This window comes from Eptatretus burgeri, chromosome 2, assembly GCF_056783735.1.
Source record: "Eptatretus burgeri isolate ZD-2024b chromosome 2, Ebu_testis_v1, whole genome shotgun sequence".
In the NCBI taxonomy this organism is placed as follows: domain Eukaryota; kingdom Metazoa; phylum Chordata; class Myxini; order Myxiniformes; family Myxinidae; genus Eptatretus; species Eptatretus burgeri.
Window position 1 is genome coordinate 42,593,410 of NC_140962.1, and position 23,727 is coordinate 42,617,136.

A 23,727-nucleotide genomic window follows, 5' to 3' on the forward strand; every position below is an offset into this window, starting at 1 on the left:
CCACATTATTAAAAACACCTCACTGCCACGGTGTTAAAAACACCTCACCCCCACATTATTAAAAACACCTTACAGCCACATATTTAAAAACAACTCACTGCCATGGTATTAAAAACACCTCACCCCCACATGATTAAAAACACCTCACTGACATGGTATTAAAAACACCTCACCGTCATGGTATTAAAAACACCTCACTGCCACGGTATTAAAAACACCTCACCCCCACATTATTAAAAACACCTCACCCTCACATTATTAAAAACACCTCACTGCCATGGTATTAAAAACACCTCACTGCCACATTATTAAAAACACCTCACTGCCATGGTATTAAAAACCTCACCCCACATTATTAAAACACCTCACTGCCATGGTATTAAAAACACCTCACTGCCATGGTATAAAAAAGACCTCACCCCCACATTATTAAAAACACCTCACTGCCATGGTATTAAAAACACCTCACTTCCACATTATTAAAAACACCTCACCCCCACATTATTGAAAATACCTCACTGCGACATTATTAAAAACACCTCACTGCCATGGTATTAAAAACACCTCACCCCCACATTATTAAAAATACCTCACCGCTATGGTATTAAAACACCTCACCCCCACATTGTTAAAAAACCTCACTCCAACGGTATTAAAAACACCTCACTGCCACGGTCTTAAAAAACACCTTACCCCCACATTATTAAAAACACCTCACCCCCACATTATTAAAAACACCTCACTGCCACATTATTAAAAACACCTCACTGCCACATTATTAAAAAAGGCTTACTGCCACATTATTAAAAACACCTCACTGCCATGGTATTAAAAACACCTCACTACCACGGTATTAAAAACACCTCACCCCCACACTATTAAAAACACCTCACTACCACATTATTAAAAACACCTCTCCGCCACGGTATTAAAAACAGCTCACTGCCACGGTATTAAAAACACCTCACCCCCACATTATTAAAAACACCTCACAGCCACATTATTAAAAACACCTCACCCCCACATTATTAAAAACACCTCCTTCACGCTAGTAAAAACAACTCATCGCCACATTATTAAAAACACCTCGTAGCCACATTATTAAAAACACCTCACCCCCACGGTATTAAAAACACCTCACCCCCACATTATTAAAAACACCTCACCCCCACATTATTAAAAACACTTCACTGCCACGGTATGAAAAACACCTCACCCCCACATTATTAAAAACACCTCACTCCCACGGTATTAAAAACACCTCACCCCCACATTATTAAAAACACCTCACCGCCACATGATTAAAAACACCTCTCTGCCACATTATTAAAATACCTCACCCCCACATTTTTAAAAACACCTCACTGCCACGGTATTAAAAACACCTCACGCCCACATTATTAAAAACACCTCACCCCCACATTATTAAAAAAACCTCCCTTCCACATTATTAAAAACACCTCACCCCGACATTATTAAAAATACCTCACTGCCATGGTATTAAAAACACCTCACTGCCACATTATTAAAAACACCTCACTGCCATGGTATTAAAAACCTCACCCCCACATTATTAAACAACCTCACTGCCATGGTATTAAAAACACCTCACTGCCATGGTATAAAAAACACCTCACTGCCATGGTATAAAAAACACCTCACCACCACATTATTAAAAACACCTCACTGCCATGGTATTAAAAACACCTCACCCCCACATGATTAAAAACACCTCACTGCCATGGTATTAAAAACACCTCACTTCCACGGTATTAAAAACACCTCACCCCCACATTATTAAAAACACCTCACTGCCACATTATTAAAAACACCTCACCCCCACGGTATTAAAAACACCTCACCCCCACATTATTAAAAACACCTCACCCCCACATTATTAAAAACACTTCACTGCCACGGTATGAAAAACACCTCACCCCCACATTATTAAAAACACCTCACTGCCACGGTATTAAAAACACCTCACCCCCACATTATTAAAAACACCTCACCGCCACATGATTAAAAACACCTCACTGCCACATTATTAAAATACCTCACCCCCACATTTTTAAAAACACCTCACTGCCACGGTATTAAAAACACCTCACGCCCACATTATTAAAAACACCTCACTCTCACATTATTAAAAACCTCCCTTCCACATTATTAAAAACACCTCACCCCGACATTATTAAAAATACCTCACTGCCATGGTATTAAAAACACCTCACTGCCACATTATTAAAAACACCTCACTGCCATGGTATTAAAAACCTCACCCCCACATTATTAAACAACCTCACTGCCATGGTATTAAAAACACCTCACTGCCATGGTATAAAAAACACCTCACTGCCATGGTATAAAAAACACCTCACCCCCACATTATTAAAAACACCTCACTGCCATGGTATTAAAAACACCTCACCCCCACATGATTAAAAACACCTCACTGCCATGGTATTAAAAACACCTCACTGCCATGGTATTAAAAACACCTCACTGCAACATTATTAAAAACACCTCACCCCCACATTATTGAAAATACCTCACTGCCATGGTATGAAAAACACCTCACTTCCACATTATTAAAAATACCTCACTGCCATGGAATTAAAAACACCTCACCCCCACATTATTAAAAACACCTCACTTCCATGGCATTAAAAACACCTCACCCCCACATTATTAAAAACACCTCACCCCCACATTATTAAAAACACCTCACCCCCACATTATTAAAAACACCTCACTGCCATGGTATTAAAAACACCTCACTTCTACATTAGTAAAAATACCTCACTGCCATGGTATTAAAAACACCTCACTTTCACATGATTAAAAACACCACCCCCACATTATTAAAAATACCTCACTGCCATGGTATTAAGAACACCTCGCTGCCACGGTCTTAAAAACACCTCACTCCCACATTATTAAAAACACCTCACTGCCACGGTATTAAAAACATCTCACTGCCATGGTATTTAAAACACCTCACTTCTACATTATTAAAAATACCTCACTGCCACAGTATTCAAAACACCTCACCCCCACATTATTAAAAAACAACTCACTTCCACGGTATTAAAAACACCTCACTGCCACATTATTGAAAACACCTTACTGCCACATTATTAAAAACACCTCACTGCCACGGTATTAAAAACACCTCACCCCCACATTATTAAAAACACCTCACCCCCACATTATTAAAAACACCTCACTGACACGGTATTAAAAACACCTCACTGCCACATTATTAAAAATCCTCACTTCCACGGTATTAAAAACACCTCACCCCCACATTATTAAAAACACCTCACTGCCATGGTATTAAAAACACCTCACTTCCGAATTATTAAAAACAGCTCACTGCCATGGTATTAAAAACACCTCACTTCCGAATTATTAAAAACACCTCACTGCATTGGTATTAAAAACACCTCCCTGCCACGGTATTAAAAACACCTCACTGCCACGGTATTAAAACACCTCACTTCCACATTATTAAAAACACCTCACTGCCATGGTATTAAAAACACCTCACCCCACATGATTAAAAACACCTCACTGCCACGGTATTAAAACACCTCACTTCCACATTATTAAAAACACCTCACTGCCATGGTATTAAAAACACCTCACCCCACATGATTAAAAACACCTCACTGCCATGGTATTAAAAACACCTCACTTCCACGGTATTAAAAACACCTCACTGCCACATTATTAAAAACACCTCACCTCCACATTATTAAAAACACCTCACTGCCACGGTATTAAAAACACCTCACCCCCACATTATTAAAAACACCTCACTTCCACATTATTAAAAACACCTCACCCCCACGGTATTAAAAACAGCTAACTTCCACGGTATTAAAAACACCTCACTCCCACATTATTAAAAACACCTCACCCCCACATTATTAAAAACACCTCACCCCCACATTATTAAAAACACTGCACGCCAGGGGATTAAAAACACATTACCCCCACATTATTAAAACACCTCACCCCCACATTATTAAAAACACCTCACCCCCACATAATTAAAAACACCTCACCCCCACATTATTAAAAACACCTCACTGCCACATTATTAAAAACACCTCACCCCCACGGTATTAAAAACACCTCACCCCCACATTATTAAAAACACCTCACCCCCACATTATTAAAAACACCTCACCCCCACATAATTAAAAACACCTCACCCCCACATTATTAAAAACACTTCACTGCCACGGTATGAAAAACACCTCACCCCCACATTATTAAAACCACCTCACTGCCACCCTATCAAAAACACCTCATCCCCACGTTATTAAAAACACCTCACCTCCACATGATTAAAAACACCTCATCCCCACGTTATTAAAAACACCTCACCTCCACATGATTAAAAACACCTCACTGCCACATTATTAAAATACCTCACCCCCACATTTTTAAAAACACCTCACTGCCACGGTATTAAAAACACCTCACGCCCACATTATTAAAAGCACCTCACCCCCACATTATTAAAAACACCTCACTTCCACATTATTAAAAACACCTCACCCCCACATTATTAAAAATACCTCACTGCCATGGTATTAAAAACACCTCACTTCCACATTATTAAAAACACCTCACTGCCATGGTATTAAAAACCTCACCCCCACATTATTAAACAACCTCACTGCCATGGTATTAAAAAGACCTCACTGCCATGGTATAAAAAACACCTCACTGCCATGGTTAAAAAACACCTCACCCCCACATTATTAAAAACACCTCACTGCCATGGTATTAAAAACACCTCACCCCCACATGATTAAAAACACCTCACTGCCATGGTATTAAAAACATCTCACTGCCATGGTATTAAAAACACCTCACTTCCACATTATTAAAAACACCTCACTGCCATGGTATTAAAAACACCTCACTGCCACGGTATTAAAAACATCTCACTGCCATGGTATTAAAAACACCTCACTTCCACATTATTAAAAACACCTCACTGCCATGGTATTAAAAACACCTCACTTCCGAATTATTAAAAACACCTCACTTCCGGATTATTAAAAACACCTCACTTCCGAATTATTAAAAACACCTCACTTCCGAATTATTAAAAACACCTCACTACCACATTATTAAAAACATCTCACTGCCATGGTATTAAAAATACCTCACTTCCCAATTATTAAAAACACCTCACTGCCATGGTATTAAAAACACCTCACTTCCGAATTATTGAAAACACCTCACTGCCATGGTATTAAAAACACCTCACTTCCGAATTATTAAAAACACCTCACTGCAACGGTATTAAAAACACCTCACTGCCATGGTATTAACACACCTCACTTCCACATTATTAAAAACACCTCACTGCCATGGTATTAAAAACACCTCACTGCCACGGTATTAAAAACACCTCACTGCCATGGTATTAACACACCTCACTTCCACATTACTAAAAAAACCTCACTGCCATGGTATTAAAAACACCTCACCCCCACATTATTAAAAACACCTCACCCCCACATTATTAAAAATACCTCACTGCCATGGTATTACGAACACCTCACTGCCATGGTCTTAAAAAACACCTCACTCCCACATTATTAAAAACACCTCACTGCCATGGTATTAAAAACACCTCACTCCTACATTATTAAAAATACCTCACTGCCATGGTATTAAAAACACCTCACTTCCACATGATTAAAAACACCTCACCCCCACATTATTAAAAATACCTCACTGCCATGGTATTAAAAACACCTCACTTCCGAATTATTAAAAACAGCTCACTGCCATGGTATTAAAAACACCTCACTTCCGAATTATTAAAAACACCTCACTGCCATGGTATTAAAAACACCTCACTGCCACGGTATTAAAAACACCTCACTGCCATGGTATTAAAACACCTCACTGCGACGGTATTAAAACACCTCACTTCCACATTGTTAAAAACACCTCACTGCCATGGTATTAAAAACACCTCACTTCCACATTACTAAAAAAACCTCACTGCTATGGTATTAAAAACACCTCACCCCCACATTCTGAAAAACACCCCACTGCCATCGTATTAAAAACACCTCACCCCCACATTAGTAAAAACACCTCACTGCCATGGTATTAAAAACACCTCACCCCCACATTATTAAAAATACCTCACCGCTATGGTATTAAAACACCTCACCCCCACATTGTTAAAAAACCTCACTCCAACGGTATTAAAAACACCTCACTGCCACGGTCTTAAAAAACACCTTACCCCCACATTATTAAAAACACCTCACCCCCACATTATTAAAAACACCTCACTGCCACATTATTAAAAACACCTCACTGCCACATTATTAAAAAAGGCTCACTGCCACATTATTAAAAACACCTCACTGCCATGGTATTAAAAACACCTCACTACCACGGTATTAAAAACACCTCACCCCCACATTATCAAAAACACCTCACTGCCATGGTATTAAAAACACCTCACTGCCACGGTATTAAAAACACCTCACTGCCACGGTATTAAAAACACCTCACTGCCATGGTATTAAAACACCTCACTTCCACATTGTTAAAAACACCTCACTGCCATGGTATTAAAAACACCTCACTTCCACATTACTAAAAAAACCTCACTGCCATGGTATTAAAAACACCTCACCCCCACATTCTGAAAAACACCCCACTGCCATCGTATTAAAAACACCTCACCCCCACATTAGTAAAAACACCTCACTGCCATGGTATTAAAAACACCTCACCCCCACATTAGTAAAAATACCTCACCGCTATGGTATTAAAACACCTCACCCCCACATTGTTAAAAAACCTCACTTCAACGGTATTAAAAACACCTCACTGCCACGGTCTTAAAAAAACACCTCACCACCACATTATTAAAAACACCTCACCCCCAATTATTAAAAACACCTCACTGCCACATTATTAAAAACACCTCACTGCCACATTATTAAAAAAGGCTCACTGCCACATTATTAAAAACACCTCACTGCCATGGTATTAAAAACACCTCACCCCCACATTAGTAAAAATACCTCACCGCTATGGTATTAAAACACCTCACCCCCACATTGTTAAAAAAACCTCACTTCAACGGTATTAAAAACACCTCACTGCCACGGTCTTAAAAAACACCTCACCACCACATTATTAAAAACACCTCACCCCCAATTATTAAAAACACCTCACTGCCACATTATTAAAAACACCTCACTGCCACATTATTAAAAAAGGCTCACTGCCACATTATTAAAAACACCTCACTGCCATGGTATTAAAAACACCTCACTACCACGGTATTAAAAACACCTCACCCCCACATTATTAAAAACACCTCACTACCACATTATTAAAAACACCTCACCGCCACGGTATTAAAAACAGCTCACTGCCACGGTATTAAAAACACCTCACCCCCACATTATTAAAAACACCTCACTACCACGGTATTAAAAACACCTCACCCCCACATTATTAAAAACACCTCTGCCACATTATTAACAAGAGTTCAAGTGAGCACAATATATGCCCAAACAAGAAGGTATATGCAGAATTGTGCTACTTCATGTAAAACAGCATCCTGGTTGCCATGGCAACCACTTTAGATGACGAACGTATGTCACGACACACCCTCTCCACAGTCTGTACCTAAGTACCAAATATGAAACGTGAAAGTTGTAAACTTTGGGAGTTGGAGTGCAGACAGGAACGGACGGACGGACAACCGGTCTCACATTATACATACATACATATATGTATATATATATGTATATATATATATATATATATATATATATATATATATATATATATATATATATATATATATATATATATATATATATATATATATATATACATACACATATATATATATATATACATACACATATATATATATACATACACATATATATACACACACATACATATATATATATATATATATATATATATATATACATATATATATATATATATATATATATATATATATATATATATATATATATCGGGCGTATAAAAAAAGAGAGAGAGAGAAGACAATTGGACCATGTTCTCCACACATTCCCAACTTATTATGTCATAGGCAGCCTGTGCATCATTGATGGGAGCAAGACTGTACTGCTGATGCAGTGCCCCCTGTGTTTTCAGGAAGCTTGTGCTCATTTTGCTGACCTCAGAAGGATGCCAGGCTGAGTCAACCCACCTGGCATTATTTAATGGGTAAAAACAGGGGTTCAAACTCAGACGCTGAACTCTTAAAGCAGCAACCTTAACTGTTAAAACAACACCAGGCTTTATCCCACATCAGATGCCTATTATTTATTTGTGACCCACCTTTTTCGTTTCTTCCTCCCATTTCCACTGGCCTGTTTGTAAACAAGTTAATCGGGTATATATTTTGATAATTATTTGTTCACGCATGACATCATTCTTGTGTTTCAAACATGGCACTCTCCACGTAGTACATTAAACAAACACCCTGTCCATCTGGTTTAGCAGAAACACTCATCAGCGTTTGAGCACTCACAATGGCACTGCCATGCTGTGAAATTACGTAGATGTTCTCGAAACACGTTAAATGACGGCCAATAAATACGAACTTAAATTCTCTTGGTTTGCAGTATTCACGATTGGTCATTTGTCATCCAAACACTGGGAATAAAAGCAGCACTCCATCCACCTTCCAATAACAAATACTGTGATAATAAAACAAAATAAAAAAGCAAAAATGAGGATGGATTGATTGTTGGAGTCAAAATATGTACAAGTGCAGTACATATACATTCTGTTCTTGCATTTAGCCAGGTAGCGATCATTTATTGAAAGCATGGCTGTGCCGCTGATGCTGTGCCCCTCTGCCACTGCACTGGTACTTATTTTGCCAACCTCAGAAGGATGACAGGCTGAGTCAACCCTACCTGGTGTTAATTCAGCAGCCAACAGGGCTCAAACTCAGGGCCCTAATATCCTAAGTCAGCCACCCTAACCACTAAGCCAACACCAGGCTTATATAGTACATATACATTATACATTAACTAGAAACAAGCAATCAAACAGACAACAATGACTTCACAGCACAGTCAAGCCATCTCAGGTTATATAGACACATTTTTATTGCACGACTTGTGTCTCGGCAGAACGCACGCTCAAACTTTCCCTGCACCCAACACACTCGATCCTTCCCCCTGCACCTCACCCCCAAGGCCTCACCTTGCTTCCCACAAAGCCTCCCTCCCCATCCTGCATCCAACACCCAACACCCCCCCCCCCCCCATCACTAACTGTGTGTTCCTCAAACATCCAAGGTTATTGGATGTAACCTCACAGATCTCTCAATCCAGGCTGCTGCCAATAACACATATCCTTTCTTCCATCGGATGTCCCCAGCTCCTTAGTGCCTCTCCCCAGTGACAATCACCTCCAATTTGATAGGCCTGAGCCACACCCTGGCAGCAGAGTTGCTGTTTACATCAAGAACTCAATTTCTCACTGTCCATATATTGACTTTACACTTCCCAACCCCCAAAAGTACCTCTGGCTGCAACTTCCCCTCTTCTCTCACATCTTCATCTGTGTGTTATACCATCCTCCTAAGTGGCGACAACATCTACATCTCTCTCAGACATGGACAAACTTTAAACCACTCATCCCAACTTTCTCTTCCTCATATGTGGCGATTTCAATTGTCACCATGCAACTTGACTGGGTGTTGGTACCTCTCACCAGCCATGGCACTTCAGCAAAGGACTTCTGCGATTCAATGAGACTGACTCGATCTGTGAACTTTTCAATTCAGATTTCCCCAAATGGCAAATCATCTTTTCTGGACTTGGTGATGACTAATTTCCCTGCAAATATCTCCTGCTCTTCCTCTGCTCCAATTGGTTCACCTGGTCATCTTCTTGTGAAAGTCAACATCTCTCTGACTAATCTGAGAGAGCTGCCTCAATTCCAGCGAATCTGGCAGTTCACTCAGGCAGATATGGCTACTTGCACTCTACCACTCTCTTTGGGAGTGGTCTCCCATATATGCTGCCCCTGATGTTAACTCGGCCTGAGAATTCTTCCACAGACTCAAACCATCTTGTCTTCAATTTCCTACCCTTCTTCCCATGGTACACTGAATCCTGTGGTGAGGCAGTTGCTCTGAAACAACTTGCCTTCTTTTCGTGAGGTTAATTTGACCGAAAACGATCTTGGTGCATTCCAAAAAGTCCGTAACAAGTGTGTGTCCACTCAGGAGAGCCAGAAAACAACATCTGTCCTCAAAAATGAACTTTCAAACTTGTCTCCCTCCTCTAAAACCTGGAGGTGCCTTGTTAAGTCTGTATCTGGAGGATGCTCCCCTTCCACCCCTTTCCTCACTTCACATGGCACCACAGCCGACTCTGCTTGCGAGAAGGCTGAATGTCTCAATTCTGTGTTTGCTTCCAAATCTTGTGTTCCCACCCCCTCATTCTTGGTTCCCATCCTTCCGTGTCATGCCCAAATGCTCCTGGACTGTCGTTTGCACTTCAGAAGGTAGGGAAGGTTCTTTCAACCCTCGACTCTGCTACTGGTTAGAAGAGCATCAGGTCACGTGTCCTAAAACCCTGCTCTGCTGCTCCTGCATATACTCTCTCTGCTCTTTTTACCCTGTCATTTATGCTGGATCATCTTCCATCTGCTTGGAAATCCACCATCATCACTGCATTACAGAAAAGGTGCAAAAACTGATCCCCTCAACTACACATCTATCAGCTTACTTCCAATAAACAGCAAAGTCATGGAACCCATCATCACAGTTCATATGAAATCCTTCCTTTTCTCCAACAACCTAATGTCAGATCACCAATTTGCTTTCAGAGCAGATCACTGCACCTTTGTCATGCTGCGTCTACTCACCTAACAATAGATGGGGCCCCTCAATGTCAGACATGAGATCAGGGCCATCTCTCAAGCTTTTGATACAGTCTGGCATCCTGCCTTGCTCTCCAAACTGTTTGCCTATGGCATCCAAGGCCAACTCCATACATGGCTTCCTGACTTCCTCTATTGTAGCCAACATGTGGCACATTAATGTCCTCGCCCTGTCAAGGCTGGAGGACCCCAAGGCAGTGTTTTGGGCCCAATCCATTATCCCACACTCTCACTATCTCTCTCTCCAAAATGACCATTTGGCAAACCCTCCCATCTACTTTCTTAACAATCCTCTTGAGGAAGTTCAGTCATGCAAACTCCTTGGTCTCACCATCAGCCATGATCCTTCATGGGAAAATCACATTTCAAAATTGGCCTCCAAAGCCAGCCGCAGTCTGAGCATCCTCTGTTGGACAAAGTCCTTCATCTGCAGCTTGATGGAATAATGCTCTCCCCTCTTGGCTGGCTCCCTTGCCTCACATCTTGCTCAGCTTGAAGCTGTGGAAACCTAGGTCTTCAAGATAATCAGAATCTCGGCCATGGCAGACAGGTCGGTGGTCTCTCTGTCTTCTCCAGCCTTATTTCTGGTCTTGTACCCTCAGCTCTTTCCATGCCTTGTCCCCTCACATCTGGTAAAAACTATCTAAATCCAGGATCACTGCTCACCTCCACTCTTTTGTTCCTCTTTTTTTCCTGCTTGTGGAATCATCTTTCAAATCCTCTTCAATCTTATTCTTCCCTCCAGGTCTTCAAGACAGCTGTTCACCACCATTTCAGATCATCCCCAATCCTAAATCATAATCTCCCCTGCCCTTGTTACCCCCACCCAAATGTCCCCTTCCTTCCAATTTTCCAGTTTTCCCTCGGAGTTTCTTTCTGTGTCCATCTTGTCCACCCCTGGCATGCATGTTTTGTGTACTGTTATGTCCTCATCCGTTCAGTGTACTAGCTCTTCCACAAAACATGCATTATGGAACAATCCTTGACCAAGTCTTAACAGTGACACAAATAGTCATGCTGATGGATTTGGGGAGTGTGGTCTTTCACAGCAACTATCCATTTGGTCGAGCAGTTAAAGACTCATTTCTTTCTCTCTTAAATCATGAGGGTTTGATTATTATCAATGCTGCTTACTATCACCAACCTAAAATTGGCAAGTGTGCCACACAACCGATCCCCAAGCCCCTTTGTCAGGTCAGGTCAGATCAGATTAGATCTGTGACTTGCTGCAGGTACCATGTAAACCTGTACTAACTTGTTTCATGGTCGGGTTGACGGCGACTAAACTGTCTCCCCCACCAAGTTTCTTAGTGAGAAGGGTGTATGATATGGACACCCATCAGGATTAAAACCAAAACCTGTCAAAGGGCAGAGGAGCTCCTTGTGAGCCAACAGCCATCCATATCTAGTGCTCAACCGTGTCTGCGGACATCCTCCTGCAGTTGGGTTACTTTTTATTGAGAGGTTGGTGGCAGGATTTGCACTCCAGTCACCGTAAAACCCTTCATGCCACAAAACATACGAAAAGCACAACAAAAACAAACATCTGAAAACCCACTCCGTGGGAGTACTATACCTCCTGTGCAGCTGCCCTTCACAGGGCAGCTCACGGGATGACAGGATTGAGGCAAAGCATTCGGGACCCCCAATCTTTGATGATAGGAGGAAAACCAAGGGGTCAGATTGCGGTAGTGTGTGTCGGGGTGGTGCTGAGGCGTCGTCCACCAGACAGTGGTCTCCTTGGGTTAACCTGAGGCGGTCCCTTCGGGTGGGTGCCTGGAATGTTCTATCCCTAAGAAAGGTGCTCACCTGTCTCCGTTATCATCTGAGCTCAAGCGTTTGGACATCAGAATTGCAGTACTGAGGTTCGGCGACCGGATTGCGGCGAGATCATGGTGGTGGTTACACCTACTATTGGTCTGGTCGCTCTGATGTTTACCATGCCCAAGGAGTTGATGTAGCTGCGTCCAACAAGCTTACACCAATTATAATTGAGGTAACACCGGTCAACAAGCGTATTATGAGACTAAGCATTCGTCACTCCTTGGGTGTCAATTCCCTGGTCTCTGTTTATGCTCTAACTGAGGCCAGTTATCTCACCGTGAAGGATGCATTCCATGTCACACTCGAGTCTGTGGTTGATCAGTGCCCCAGACGAGATACTCTTCCAGTCTTGGGGGATTTCATTGCATGAACTGGAACTGATGGAGATGGTTGAGACACGTGTTGGTCCCCATTGGTCTGCAACCATGAACCTGAATAACACTAGAACCGTAACAACACAGAATAACACGACTTTGCAAGAAGCCATGGACTTAGGGTGGCTGGTTCATGGTTACAGTGCCCACAGACTCATTGCTGGACTTGGTATTCCAATGCTGGCGGTGTGGCAAAGGAGATTGACCATGTGCTTGTTGATGGTCACTGGAGGATGATCCAGAACTGCAGGGTCTACCGGAGTGCTCAGTTCCTCAATACTAACCACAGGCTGGTTGTAGCTTAAATCAAGGAAAATGGTACCATCCCAGCCTGGGCTGGATGTTGGCAAGCTCAAGGATGAGAGAGGAGCTAAGGAGTTTGCGAACAGGCTGAGTGTAGATTTGGGGGGGGGGGGTTCTCGGTACTTTGGGGGATCCTGAAGAGTTGTGGAGTGCCTTCAAGACCACCATTCTTGATGCTGCCGGTGGATGTCTTGGAACTCACCGTCGGGTGAAGAAGAATTTTGTCTCTCAAGGGACACTGGATACTATTGACCAGTCGCAGCGCCAGGCTGAATGCCGGAGCTGAGCTGTTCAGGGAGTTGAGGCGTAAAACTGTACGTATGCTGAGGGTGGACAAAGAGGCGGATGTGCGAGCAATCTGTGAGGGGGTAGAGTATCACCTGTTGTCAAGTGATTCTCGTCCTGCTTGCAGGGGAATTCGTGCATTGCGTTCATCCAAGCCCATCCCTTGGCGTACTGCAGTTAGAGCAGAGGGTGGTAGGCTCTTGACAGAGGAGTCCAAAGTGAAGGCCCGCTGGGTCGGTTACTTTGAGCGGCTGTACCAGGCTGATCCACCAGCTGTCGAGTTGGATGTCAAGGGTATTACTATCCTTATTGCTGACCCACCAATCAACTGTGGTCCACCTTCGTTTGTGGAAACAGACTGCGGTGAACCGGTTGAAATGGGGTAAAGCTCCTAGGATCTGTGGCATCCATGCTGAACTTCTCAAGTCAAGTGGGAATGCTGTACTCATGTCGTTGCACGCAGTTCTGTGCTCTGCCTGGAACAAAGGCATCATCCCGACTGACTGGAAGAGGGGCCTGGTTGTCCCTCTTTGAAAAGGGAAGGGTGATCGCCAAGACTGCAACAACTACTGAGGGGTGACGCTGCTCTCAGTGCCGGGCAAGGTCTTTGCTTGGATAATTCTTGAAAGGGTTTGCCACCATCTGCTTGCGCACCAGTGTCCAGAGCAGTCAGGCTTTACACCAAAGAGGTCAACAATTGACCGTATCCTTGCTCTTCGGATCCTCACCGAATGCAAACGAGAGTTTCGGCAAGGGCTGCTTGCAGCCTATGTTGATCTCTGTGAAGCATTCGATTCAGTGAATCGGGATGTCCTTTGGAGAATTCTCTGTCTTCGGGGGTGCCACCAAAACTGATCAATCTGATGTCTGAACTACACTCCAGTCCTGAGAGTGCTGTGATACCATCTCTGACTTTTTTCCAGTTGTTAATGCAGTCCATCAGGAGTGTCTACTAGCACCCACACTTTTCAGCATTTGTTTGGACTGGATTCTGGGGAGGCTGTTGCAGAGATCAAGCTGCAGTGCATCATTTAGGAATGTCAAGATCTCTGATCTTGATTTCGCAGATGATGTAGTCATCTTTGCAGAGACTCTAGATATCCTTTTGGGGGTCCTCGAGGTGCTGAATGAGGAGTCGGAGCCGCTGGGATTACGGGTTGCCCGTGTCAAAACTAAGATCCAGGCTTTCATCTACAGCTTGGATGCTGCTATCTTGTCTGTACCTATCTGTTTGTGGCGAGGATGTTGAGGTCACGGAAAGATTCACTTTCCTTGGCTGTGATATTCATGTCTGCTGGTTGTGGGCCAGAGGTCAACAAACTTCTGGGTCTGGCCTGGGGAGTCATGGATTCACTGGATCACGGGGTGTGGCGCTGCCGGTACTTGTGCGGGAGGACGAAAGTCCGAGTCTTCAGGTCCTTGGTGCTTCCAGTCTTGCTCTACGGATGCGAGACTTGGATTCTGACCAGGGATCTGAGATGAAGACTTAATTCCTTTGGTCCCAGGTCTCTTTAGAGAATTCTTGGCTATCACTGGTCAGACTGTGTGTCCAACGAGCGGTTGCTGAGAGAGACTCAAATGAGATTTGCTTCCTGTATAGTCTGTGAGTGTCAGCTGTGGTTGTATACAAGATATGTGGCTCATTTTCCTGACGCTGATCCTGCTCACTGGATTATTTGAGGGAGCCTTGTGAGTGGAGGAGGCCAATGGGCCGATCACGTGCCTCGTGGTTGCAGAAGGTTGATCAGCATCTCAAGGAGATGGGGATGGGCCAGGCATCTGCCGAGGGGATGGACAGATGGAGGGCCCTGGAGTACCGGCGGAAAGTGGACACAGAGACATGCTGCTCCGGTGCATGCTCCCATAGCTGACCTGACCTGACCTGAACCCCTCACTCCTCCCACCCACGACTCAACGAGAGTTAAGGGAATCATGCTGCAGTGGCTGGAATTAAATGGGTTTACAGTCTTCCACATACTTGAAACCAATGAAACAGCTGAGTTTTTTAACTTGGGGAAAATGAGTAGTTTTTTTTCAGACTTTAGGATCTTTACCTCCACCACCGAAGGTGAAGGAGGTTATGTTTTCACCCCTTTCTGTCCGTTTGTCTATGTACAGGATATCTCAAAAAGTTGCGGACAGATCTGGATGAAATTTTGTGGACAGGTTGGGTGTGTCACAAGGACGAATTTATTCGATTTTGTTGAAGATCCGAATCCGAATCTGGACACGAGAGTTATTTAAATTTTAAAAGTGATTCTTCACCATTGAGAGATTGAGCCAAAAACAATATAGAACTGTATAGCATGATATTTCAAAAATGTATTGAGTGGGCCCGATGTGTTCTCGTGGATCGGGCATTACGTGGCGGAGGTATGCGCTCTACCGAGTGCCCTTCTAGTTTTCCTTTTGCAATGCAAGTCCCCGAAGCACATCGCTTTGCTATGTTTACAGCTTCAATAATACCAACACTCCTTTACTTGTCAGACAAAATGGAACATCCTTGTTGGTAGGATGTCACCTGACAAAAGGAATGGCCCATTTGATTGCTATGAAAAGACAATCAGCAAGATCACCCATCAGATCCATCAAAAGGTTCAGCAACACAACAAATGGCAGGTATGCAATATAAATGACTGCTACCTTAAGTAAACAGCAAATTATCCCACAAAAGCATGAACTAGTGCACACATGCACACGCACACACGTATTCTCAGCTGACCTGCAGGTGTGGCTGATTGGAAGCTGTGACTTTGTAAGCAATATAGCTTTTCATTCCTTTAAACTTGGTTTGTTTTGTTGGTTCTTCAATTGTACAGGAAAAAGGCTTCAATTGTACATGAAAAACACGCACATAAAAAAGGGGCGGGGATGAAAGAAATGCTTAAACAACAATGTTCTAGTAACAACAAAAAAACAATAGTGATGCATATAAACAGTGATGGAAAAATTGTATTAAATCACCGAAATGAAATATTAGAGTTACTGTGAGTGTTGAATTTTCCTATGCATACGATTTCAAGAAAATTAATTTGGATTTTATTCGAAAAAAAATAAAAAAATCTTCATGCAACAAAAGTAACATCATCGACATGGCTCTCAAGTCATTTTGCCCAAGCAAAAAGGAGAAGCATTAGCATTTACCTGAGGATTGGGTTTCCATTCCGGACCTACTGGCCCAGACATCACCTCGATGCGGTCTTTGTCGCTCACATGAATGGCAGTTGTCCCGAGGACGAATGCCTCACCGCCTGACCGCACAAAGGTCGAAAAGCGGTTAAATGTGCGACCGACAGAGCTGGACTGCCGGCGTTGCGTTTGAGCTGAAGAGGACACGGACGTGGCCGAAGGCGTCGGCCCAGTGGTCGAACCCGAAGAAAATGCACGATGTTTCAATGCCTCAAGGGGCCCAGCCGCTCCATCATCATAGTCATCGTCGTCGTCGTCATCGTCATCCCAGTCGTCATCCCAATCATCTTCATCATCACAAGGGCTCGGTGCAGAGTCGGTGGGCTGACACGTGCCAGGAACATTGGCATAACCGCTGGAAGTGCTCGCAACACCAAGAAGTGGGGCAGGGGAGCTGCAAAAACATAAAATGGAATAAAATCGAAAATATGAAATAAGTTGTCAATGCTGCCAAAAAAACAAAAAAAAACAAACGTTTATTGGTGCTGTCATTACTGAATATGACAGTTCACCTTTTGTTGCAGAGGTATTCATTTTGCATGGAAATGAGCTACAGCTGAAGTACAACATTGGTAGCATTTTGGTAAAACTCATCCACTTCTGCATGGCACTATCATTACTGGTCATTTGATCATTTGATGTTCTTTTGTAGTTAATATACAGCAGTAACCAAAGGCTTTCATACCCCCCCCCTTCCCCCACCCAATAACCCTCTTTCCACAACACAGCTTTATTACCTCCGCCACCAAAACACGGACGGAAGTTATGTATTCATCCCTGTTTGTTTGTTTCTTTGTCTGTGAGCAGATCTCAAAAAGTAGTGGACAGATCTAGACGAAACGTGGTGGTCAGGTTGAGTGTGTGGCACAGACAAACTAATTCGATTTTGGTAAGGTACTGGATCGGGATTAAGCCGATTAGATTTTGGTTAAGGGTGGTAAGCAGATCTGGCCTAGCAGTGGGATACAAAACGTAAACTATTCAGCCTGGCAGAGGTATGCACTCCACCAAGTGCCGCTCTAGTTGTGACAACATAACCTCCAGATAAAGTAGTCAAATGAGTTAACTCGAACGGCACTCGGTGGAGCGCATTCCTCTGCTAAGCTGAAGATTTTATGTTTTGTATCACACTGCGAGACCAGATCTGCATCCAGACGTTAACCAAAATCTAATCAACTCATCCACATAGTTTAGTCATAATCTATGCACACCTTTTTGAAATATAATCTTTGGCCTTATCGCTCAATTGTGAAGAATCACTGAAGAAATTTAAATATTCTCATATCCAGATAAGCAACTTTACAAAAGCCCAATCAATTTTTTTTTTTTTCACACACCCAACCTCTACGAAGTTTTGTCTGAATCGGTCCAGAAGCTTTTGTGATACCCTGCTCACAGACGAGACAGACAGACAGATGGGTGAAAACAAAACCTCCAACTTTGTTGGTGGATGCAACAGAAACTTGACTTTGACATCTCAACTCAAACTTACAAAATGAATTTGCAGCGTCCCATCGGACGTTTCAGAAAAAAAAAAAAAAAAAACCTTCTACATTCATTACTCCACTCTCACCAGGGACTGTTTAGGCCATTTTCCGTAAACAGTTCATTTTCTCACGACCTTGTTCTTCACAAATAGACATGCAATGCAAGATGAGATAATGATCAATTATGGATTAATTTGCACGATACCATGCAATGAGAGTGGTGGGAACAAACTACATAAAAATATTCCAAACCTATCCTATCTGAACCCTTCGCAAGAATGTGCTGATGCTATATTTCTGAACAAACATCTGTTTTTTTCAAATTGGAATGCTTCAAACGATTGATATCAGTTGACGCTGATGGTAGTCAGGTCAGCTGCATGCCTCACAGCCAAACGCAATCATGTATTAAACCACAGAATATCAACACGATGGTTTGTCACAACGTTTGTCAACTGGCCGTCTCACTTCATTTAAATAGTTTATCCCAAACTCATCATTGCGAGAAGGTTTCTTGCTCGATTATGGGCTCCATCATACATGTAATTTTGCAAAACGTTGTCTTTCCCAGAACAGCATTTTTCAGCTCGAAGGGGATTTGTAATATTGTTAACGAGAGTTGCATAAATATTCCTTCCTTCATAAAAGATAATCACACCACAAATAAGAGCAAGTCACCAAGTGCAGAATCAATTGATTCTCGGTTCACGTGATCAGTACAACGCTTCTCTTTCGGAACCCCTTGCCGTTTCTGGCCCACGTGAACAAGGGCGGTAAAGCCCCATTCCATCCATCCATCCATCCATCCATCGGGACGATACTCTGGGCAGAGCGTTGGTGCTGCCAAAGCAGTCTCCTAGGCTATTGGGCACAATCCAGGACAGGTCACCACTCCGGCACAGGATACGCGAATGGCTCAATCATCCCAGTAAGCTGGTACTCATTTTACTGGCCAATCTCATGGATATCTCGTTTTGAAATTGAATGAATCCCAATAGTGTGCACCAAAGAGAGACAGTGATGGTTGTTAGTTGGCATCAATGCCCAGCCAATTGGCATGGTGACAACTGAAATCACCACATATGAGGAAGAAAGTTGGGATGAATGGTTAAAAGTTGGTCCATGTTGTCTGAGAGAGATATACATGGTGTCATCACTGTTTGGAAGATGATATAACACAGACAAACAAGAGGTGGGAGCGAAGGGCAAGTCACAGCCAAAGGTACTCCAGGGGGTTGGGAGATGTAAGAGCAGTCAGTACACAGACAGTGAGAAATGGACTTTTTGAGGCAATGTGCAACTCTGCTAGGACAGGGTTCAGGCCTATCAAACCAGAGGAGACAATAGCCAAGGAGAGACACAAAGAAGTCAGGGACATCCTGCGGGAGGAAGAATTCTCTTGAACTGATGTCCAGTTTATCAGTCATGTCCTGCATTGAGAGATCTGTCAGGTTGGAGCAGAGGCCCGAGATGTCTGAGGTCAACACAGTTAGGGACGGGGAGGATTCACTGTTGCCTGACTTACTGAGGCCTGGCGAGTCGGCCAGACTACCACAGGGACATGATTTGACAATACACCACAACAAGGTATGGTTTAACACGGAGAATTGGACGAAAACACAAACAGCAATACGAGGCCGAAAATACAACACAAAGACATGACGATCTGGTGTGGAAAACTTAGCTTTGATGAACTGGAAGGAGGAACTGCACGAGCAATATGCTCAACATGCCCAGAATCGCACAGGTAGAATTGTTTGTTGCTAACAAATAGACGTAGACAGGTCACAAGAAATTAACCATTTCCAAACAGACGTCATATATTGAGGAGCTTCTTCATTGCTTTTCAAAATGATTATAACAATCATGTTTGCGGAGCTCATTTTTTGTCCACATTGTCGAGGCTCGTGATAGAGCTAGTATTAGTACACTAAATGGATCAGAACACAGCAGGACAAAAGGAACAGCAGAGGGGGGAGGGGGAAACACCAACAGCAGAGCCGAAGGCCAAGATGTGGGGGATTGGGGGGGGAGCAGACCAACAATGGGTGTGGGAAATCAACATTCTAAGGCTTTAGCAGTCATCAACTTTTCCTTTGTTCTTCTCAAGGTCGCTCTCAATGGATGCCTGATCATCTCAACTAAAGAATGCTCAGCCTTCTCACCATCCTAAACAAAGTGTGGAATATAGCATGCAACAGACCTCCAGTCTGATCTCTTCTCCAAATGTCTGATTCTGATCTTCAGTTTGGTTTCAGCCATAACAGTACCATCCTCTGGATGTGCTTCCAACAATACATGGATGCTCAAGCTCAAAACAAGAGGTCAGAGGTATCTCTTATGACTTCAATACTGTCTGGCACCCACCCAGTGTGACCACTCCTCATTTTCATAAATGCCAAGATGAGCCAATGAAAAAAGCCAAGAATTCACAAGGTTTCAGAAAAGTGATGATAATAGAAAATCTATACCCCAAGAAAACCTATAGAAAACCAAGACGCCAAGGTGAACAACGAATAGCCAAGATCTTGTGAAAAAACCAAGGAGTGGTCACACTGCACCCACCCTTTCTTTCCAAGCTGTCAGCCAATGGTATTCAGGGTGCCATCCTTGAATGGTTATCCGATTTATCTGCAAGCACAAACAACAGCTTGCTTTAGATGGTATTTTGTCTGAGGATGGTGTGCAATCGGGCAGGTTTTGGACAAATTTGATCCTTGGTCAACTTCAACGACCTCTCCCAGACCCAGGAAAATCCTCTCCACTATTTTGTTACCACGATTTACAGAAAAGAAAAAAAACAACATATGCAACATGTCTGAAAAAGGTAGGCTGTGGTGGCATCTCTATCTGCAGAACTGACATTAGCCATTAGTCTGCCACCTGAATGAGTCCTATCCTCTCGTCTGAGGCAGACCATATACCCAAGTGGGGCTGATGCAGCCGCTTCTCCCAGAGATGGTAAAACCTGAAACTTTCCACATTATTGGCAAATTTGAGTAGAGCAGGACAGTGAGTCACATGGTTTGCTTCTCACACACCACAGGCAGATCCACCCTCTCTACCCTCCATCCAACACGAACACCACACAAATACTTCCAGAAAACCATACCTGGTCACCCTCTTGAAGTTACAGGTTGATTGATGCTCACCTTCATTCACCCTTACCATTTTTTTCTCTCCTTGTGTCTCTCGTCTTGCGTTTCCCCTTCAGTCCTCAAGACTGCTGCCAATTTCCACTTAATTGTTTCTCCCATAAGCTCGTACTTCCTAAACTCTTCTCGTACTCCAATGCATTTGTCAATTTTTTTATTCGCTTGTTCCCCTTTGCCCCTCTGTCAACTTTCTGCACCATCAAAGCACCACTCCATTTAACGTAGACCAACAAAGAAAGGCTCAGGATAAAACAAAAATACACTGCATACAAAAATTGAGTAATCATGAGTCAGAAAAGACAAAGCGTGAAGTTATCAGAATCAAGCACGCCATAGTACACGTAATTACCTCCACCACCAAAGGTGGACGGAGGATATGTTTTCACACGCTGTACCGAGAGCCGTTCTAGTTTGATACCATCATCACCCCCATTCACACGACGTCCATGGAATGCCCCAGAGATGGGGGTATCTTAAACAAAAGGAAGAGAGAAACAGGCGATGTTTCACGTAAAAGAAAACCATATCACAATTACACGTTTCAACGTTCTGTCATTGTGAAGGATGCAAGTGTACAGAAATGAATCGAGCAGCCTTTCGAAAACATTTTACAAACAGGAAAATCTTCACATCGACAACAGGACTTTGGCATCGTTAATCGAGCAGATGATTGAAAGCATGCACGGCATCCTGTATGGAAGATAAAGGGACACGAGAAAAACAGGAAGGTGGGAAGGCAGTCAGAGGAAAGGGGTGGGGAAGGGAGAGGGCAGCGGTGGTGGTCATGCATTCGAACTGAGAATACAATTTCTAATCTCAATGCTTTTGCACACAACCTAACAAGGAACCCCTCAGCTAAGCTGGTATCATTGTTTCAGTACAACAAAGCCTTATTGTGATAGACAGTTTGGCATTACAGAATACAATACTGGGTGGGGAGACATATTCATTTGTATGCGGCATGTGGCTTAGCCGCTGGCTTTCATCATTGCTGGGAGCACTGTGCCGATGATGCAGTACCTCCTGCAGGTTAAGGAAGCAATTTGGGATTTGTTCAGGGTGCAGGCGATAACGTGCCACCTCTTTTACGAGACTCCGTGGGATCTTCATTGTCCGCTATCTGATGCTAGTAGATGGAACAGCCGATTTTACGTCCATATAAAGGATGGCACCGTTTGTGAGGAAACACCCTACCTGTGAGTCACCAGTCCGATTGTTTATCATCGGGATAAGAATCAAACTGAGACTACGTATCGCTCAATGGTAGGTGCACTTCTTGTCTATCATCCTGTCTGACGGTGAGTACACTAATATTCCGATTCAAATGCACCATACTCTGTTACAGAGTGTCAGTGCTGCTGGAGCAGTTTCTTGGAAAGGGTTATATTGGGTGGTTTTCTATTACCTCTTCCAAGCAGTAATTAGGGCAGGAATTTAGGAATTTGGTCATGGTGCCGGCGACAGCTCGCCTCCTCTTCGTGAAGGACACCGTGAGATCTTTACATCCATGAACTAATGACAGCAGGCAGGACAACCAGTTTAACGTCCATCGGAGGGACGGCATGCCTGGTGTTGGCTTAATGGTAAGGGTGGTGGGCTTGGGATCCTAGGATCCTGAGTTAAAATCCCACTTGGCTGTTGAATTAATATCAGCTGGGGTTGACTCTGCCTGTCATCCTTCCAAGGTCGACAAAATGAGTGCCAGCATGCTGGTATCGTGTGTCGTCGTAGCGACCCGTCCAGGATTGTACCCACTAGTCAAGTAGACTGCCTAGGCAGCACTAACGCTCTGCACAGAGTATGGTATCAATGGATAGATGGAGAGACGGCACAAATATTGATGAATCACCAGGTCTGTGAAACATCAGGATGACAGTTTATTGCTGGGATGAGTTTCAAGCCTAAGCCACACAGCCTCGAGGCGAGTGTGTGTACCTCTCGGCCATCCTGTCAGCCCCCTGGAATACTAATAACCAGTCTATAAAACACACACACACACACACACACACACACACACACACACACACACACACACACACACACACACACACACACACACACACACACACACACACACACACACACAACCTCACCTGGGACTAGTTGGTTGAGAATAATTGAAAGATTCTCCGGCCATGCCAATGACATTCAGAGACG

The 23,727-nt window shown here is 43.3% G+C and overlaps 1 protein-coding gene across 1 annotated transcript in view; it reads right to left on the reverse strand.

Moving 5' to 3' along the window:
• Positions 1-23,727, reverse strand: part of LOC147031910 (sorting nexin-33-like) — a 43,064-nt gene that overhangs the window by 15,764 nt on the left and 3,573 nt on the right. The window contains exons 2-4 of the mRNA XM_085869116.1: positions 23,664-23,727; positions 16,884-17,322; positions 16,462-16,566 (exon numbers count right to left, since the gene is read on the reverse strand). The exon at positions 23,664-23,727 is cut by the window's right edge and continues 864 nt beyond it. Of these exons, the coding sequence (XP_085725242.1) occupies positions 16,462-16,566; positions 16,884-17,322; positions 23,664-23,727 (608 nt within the window). The remainder of the gene's footprint in view (positions 1-16,461; positions 16,567-16,883; positions 17,323-23,663) is intronic.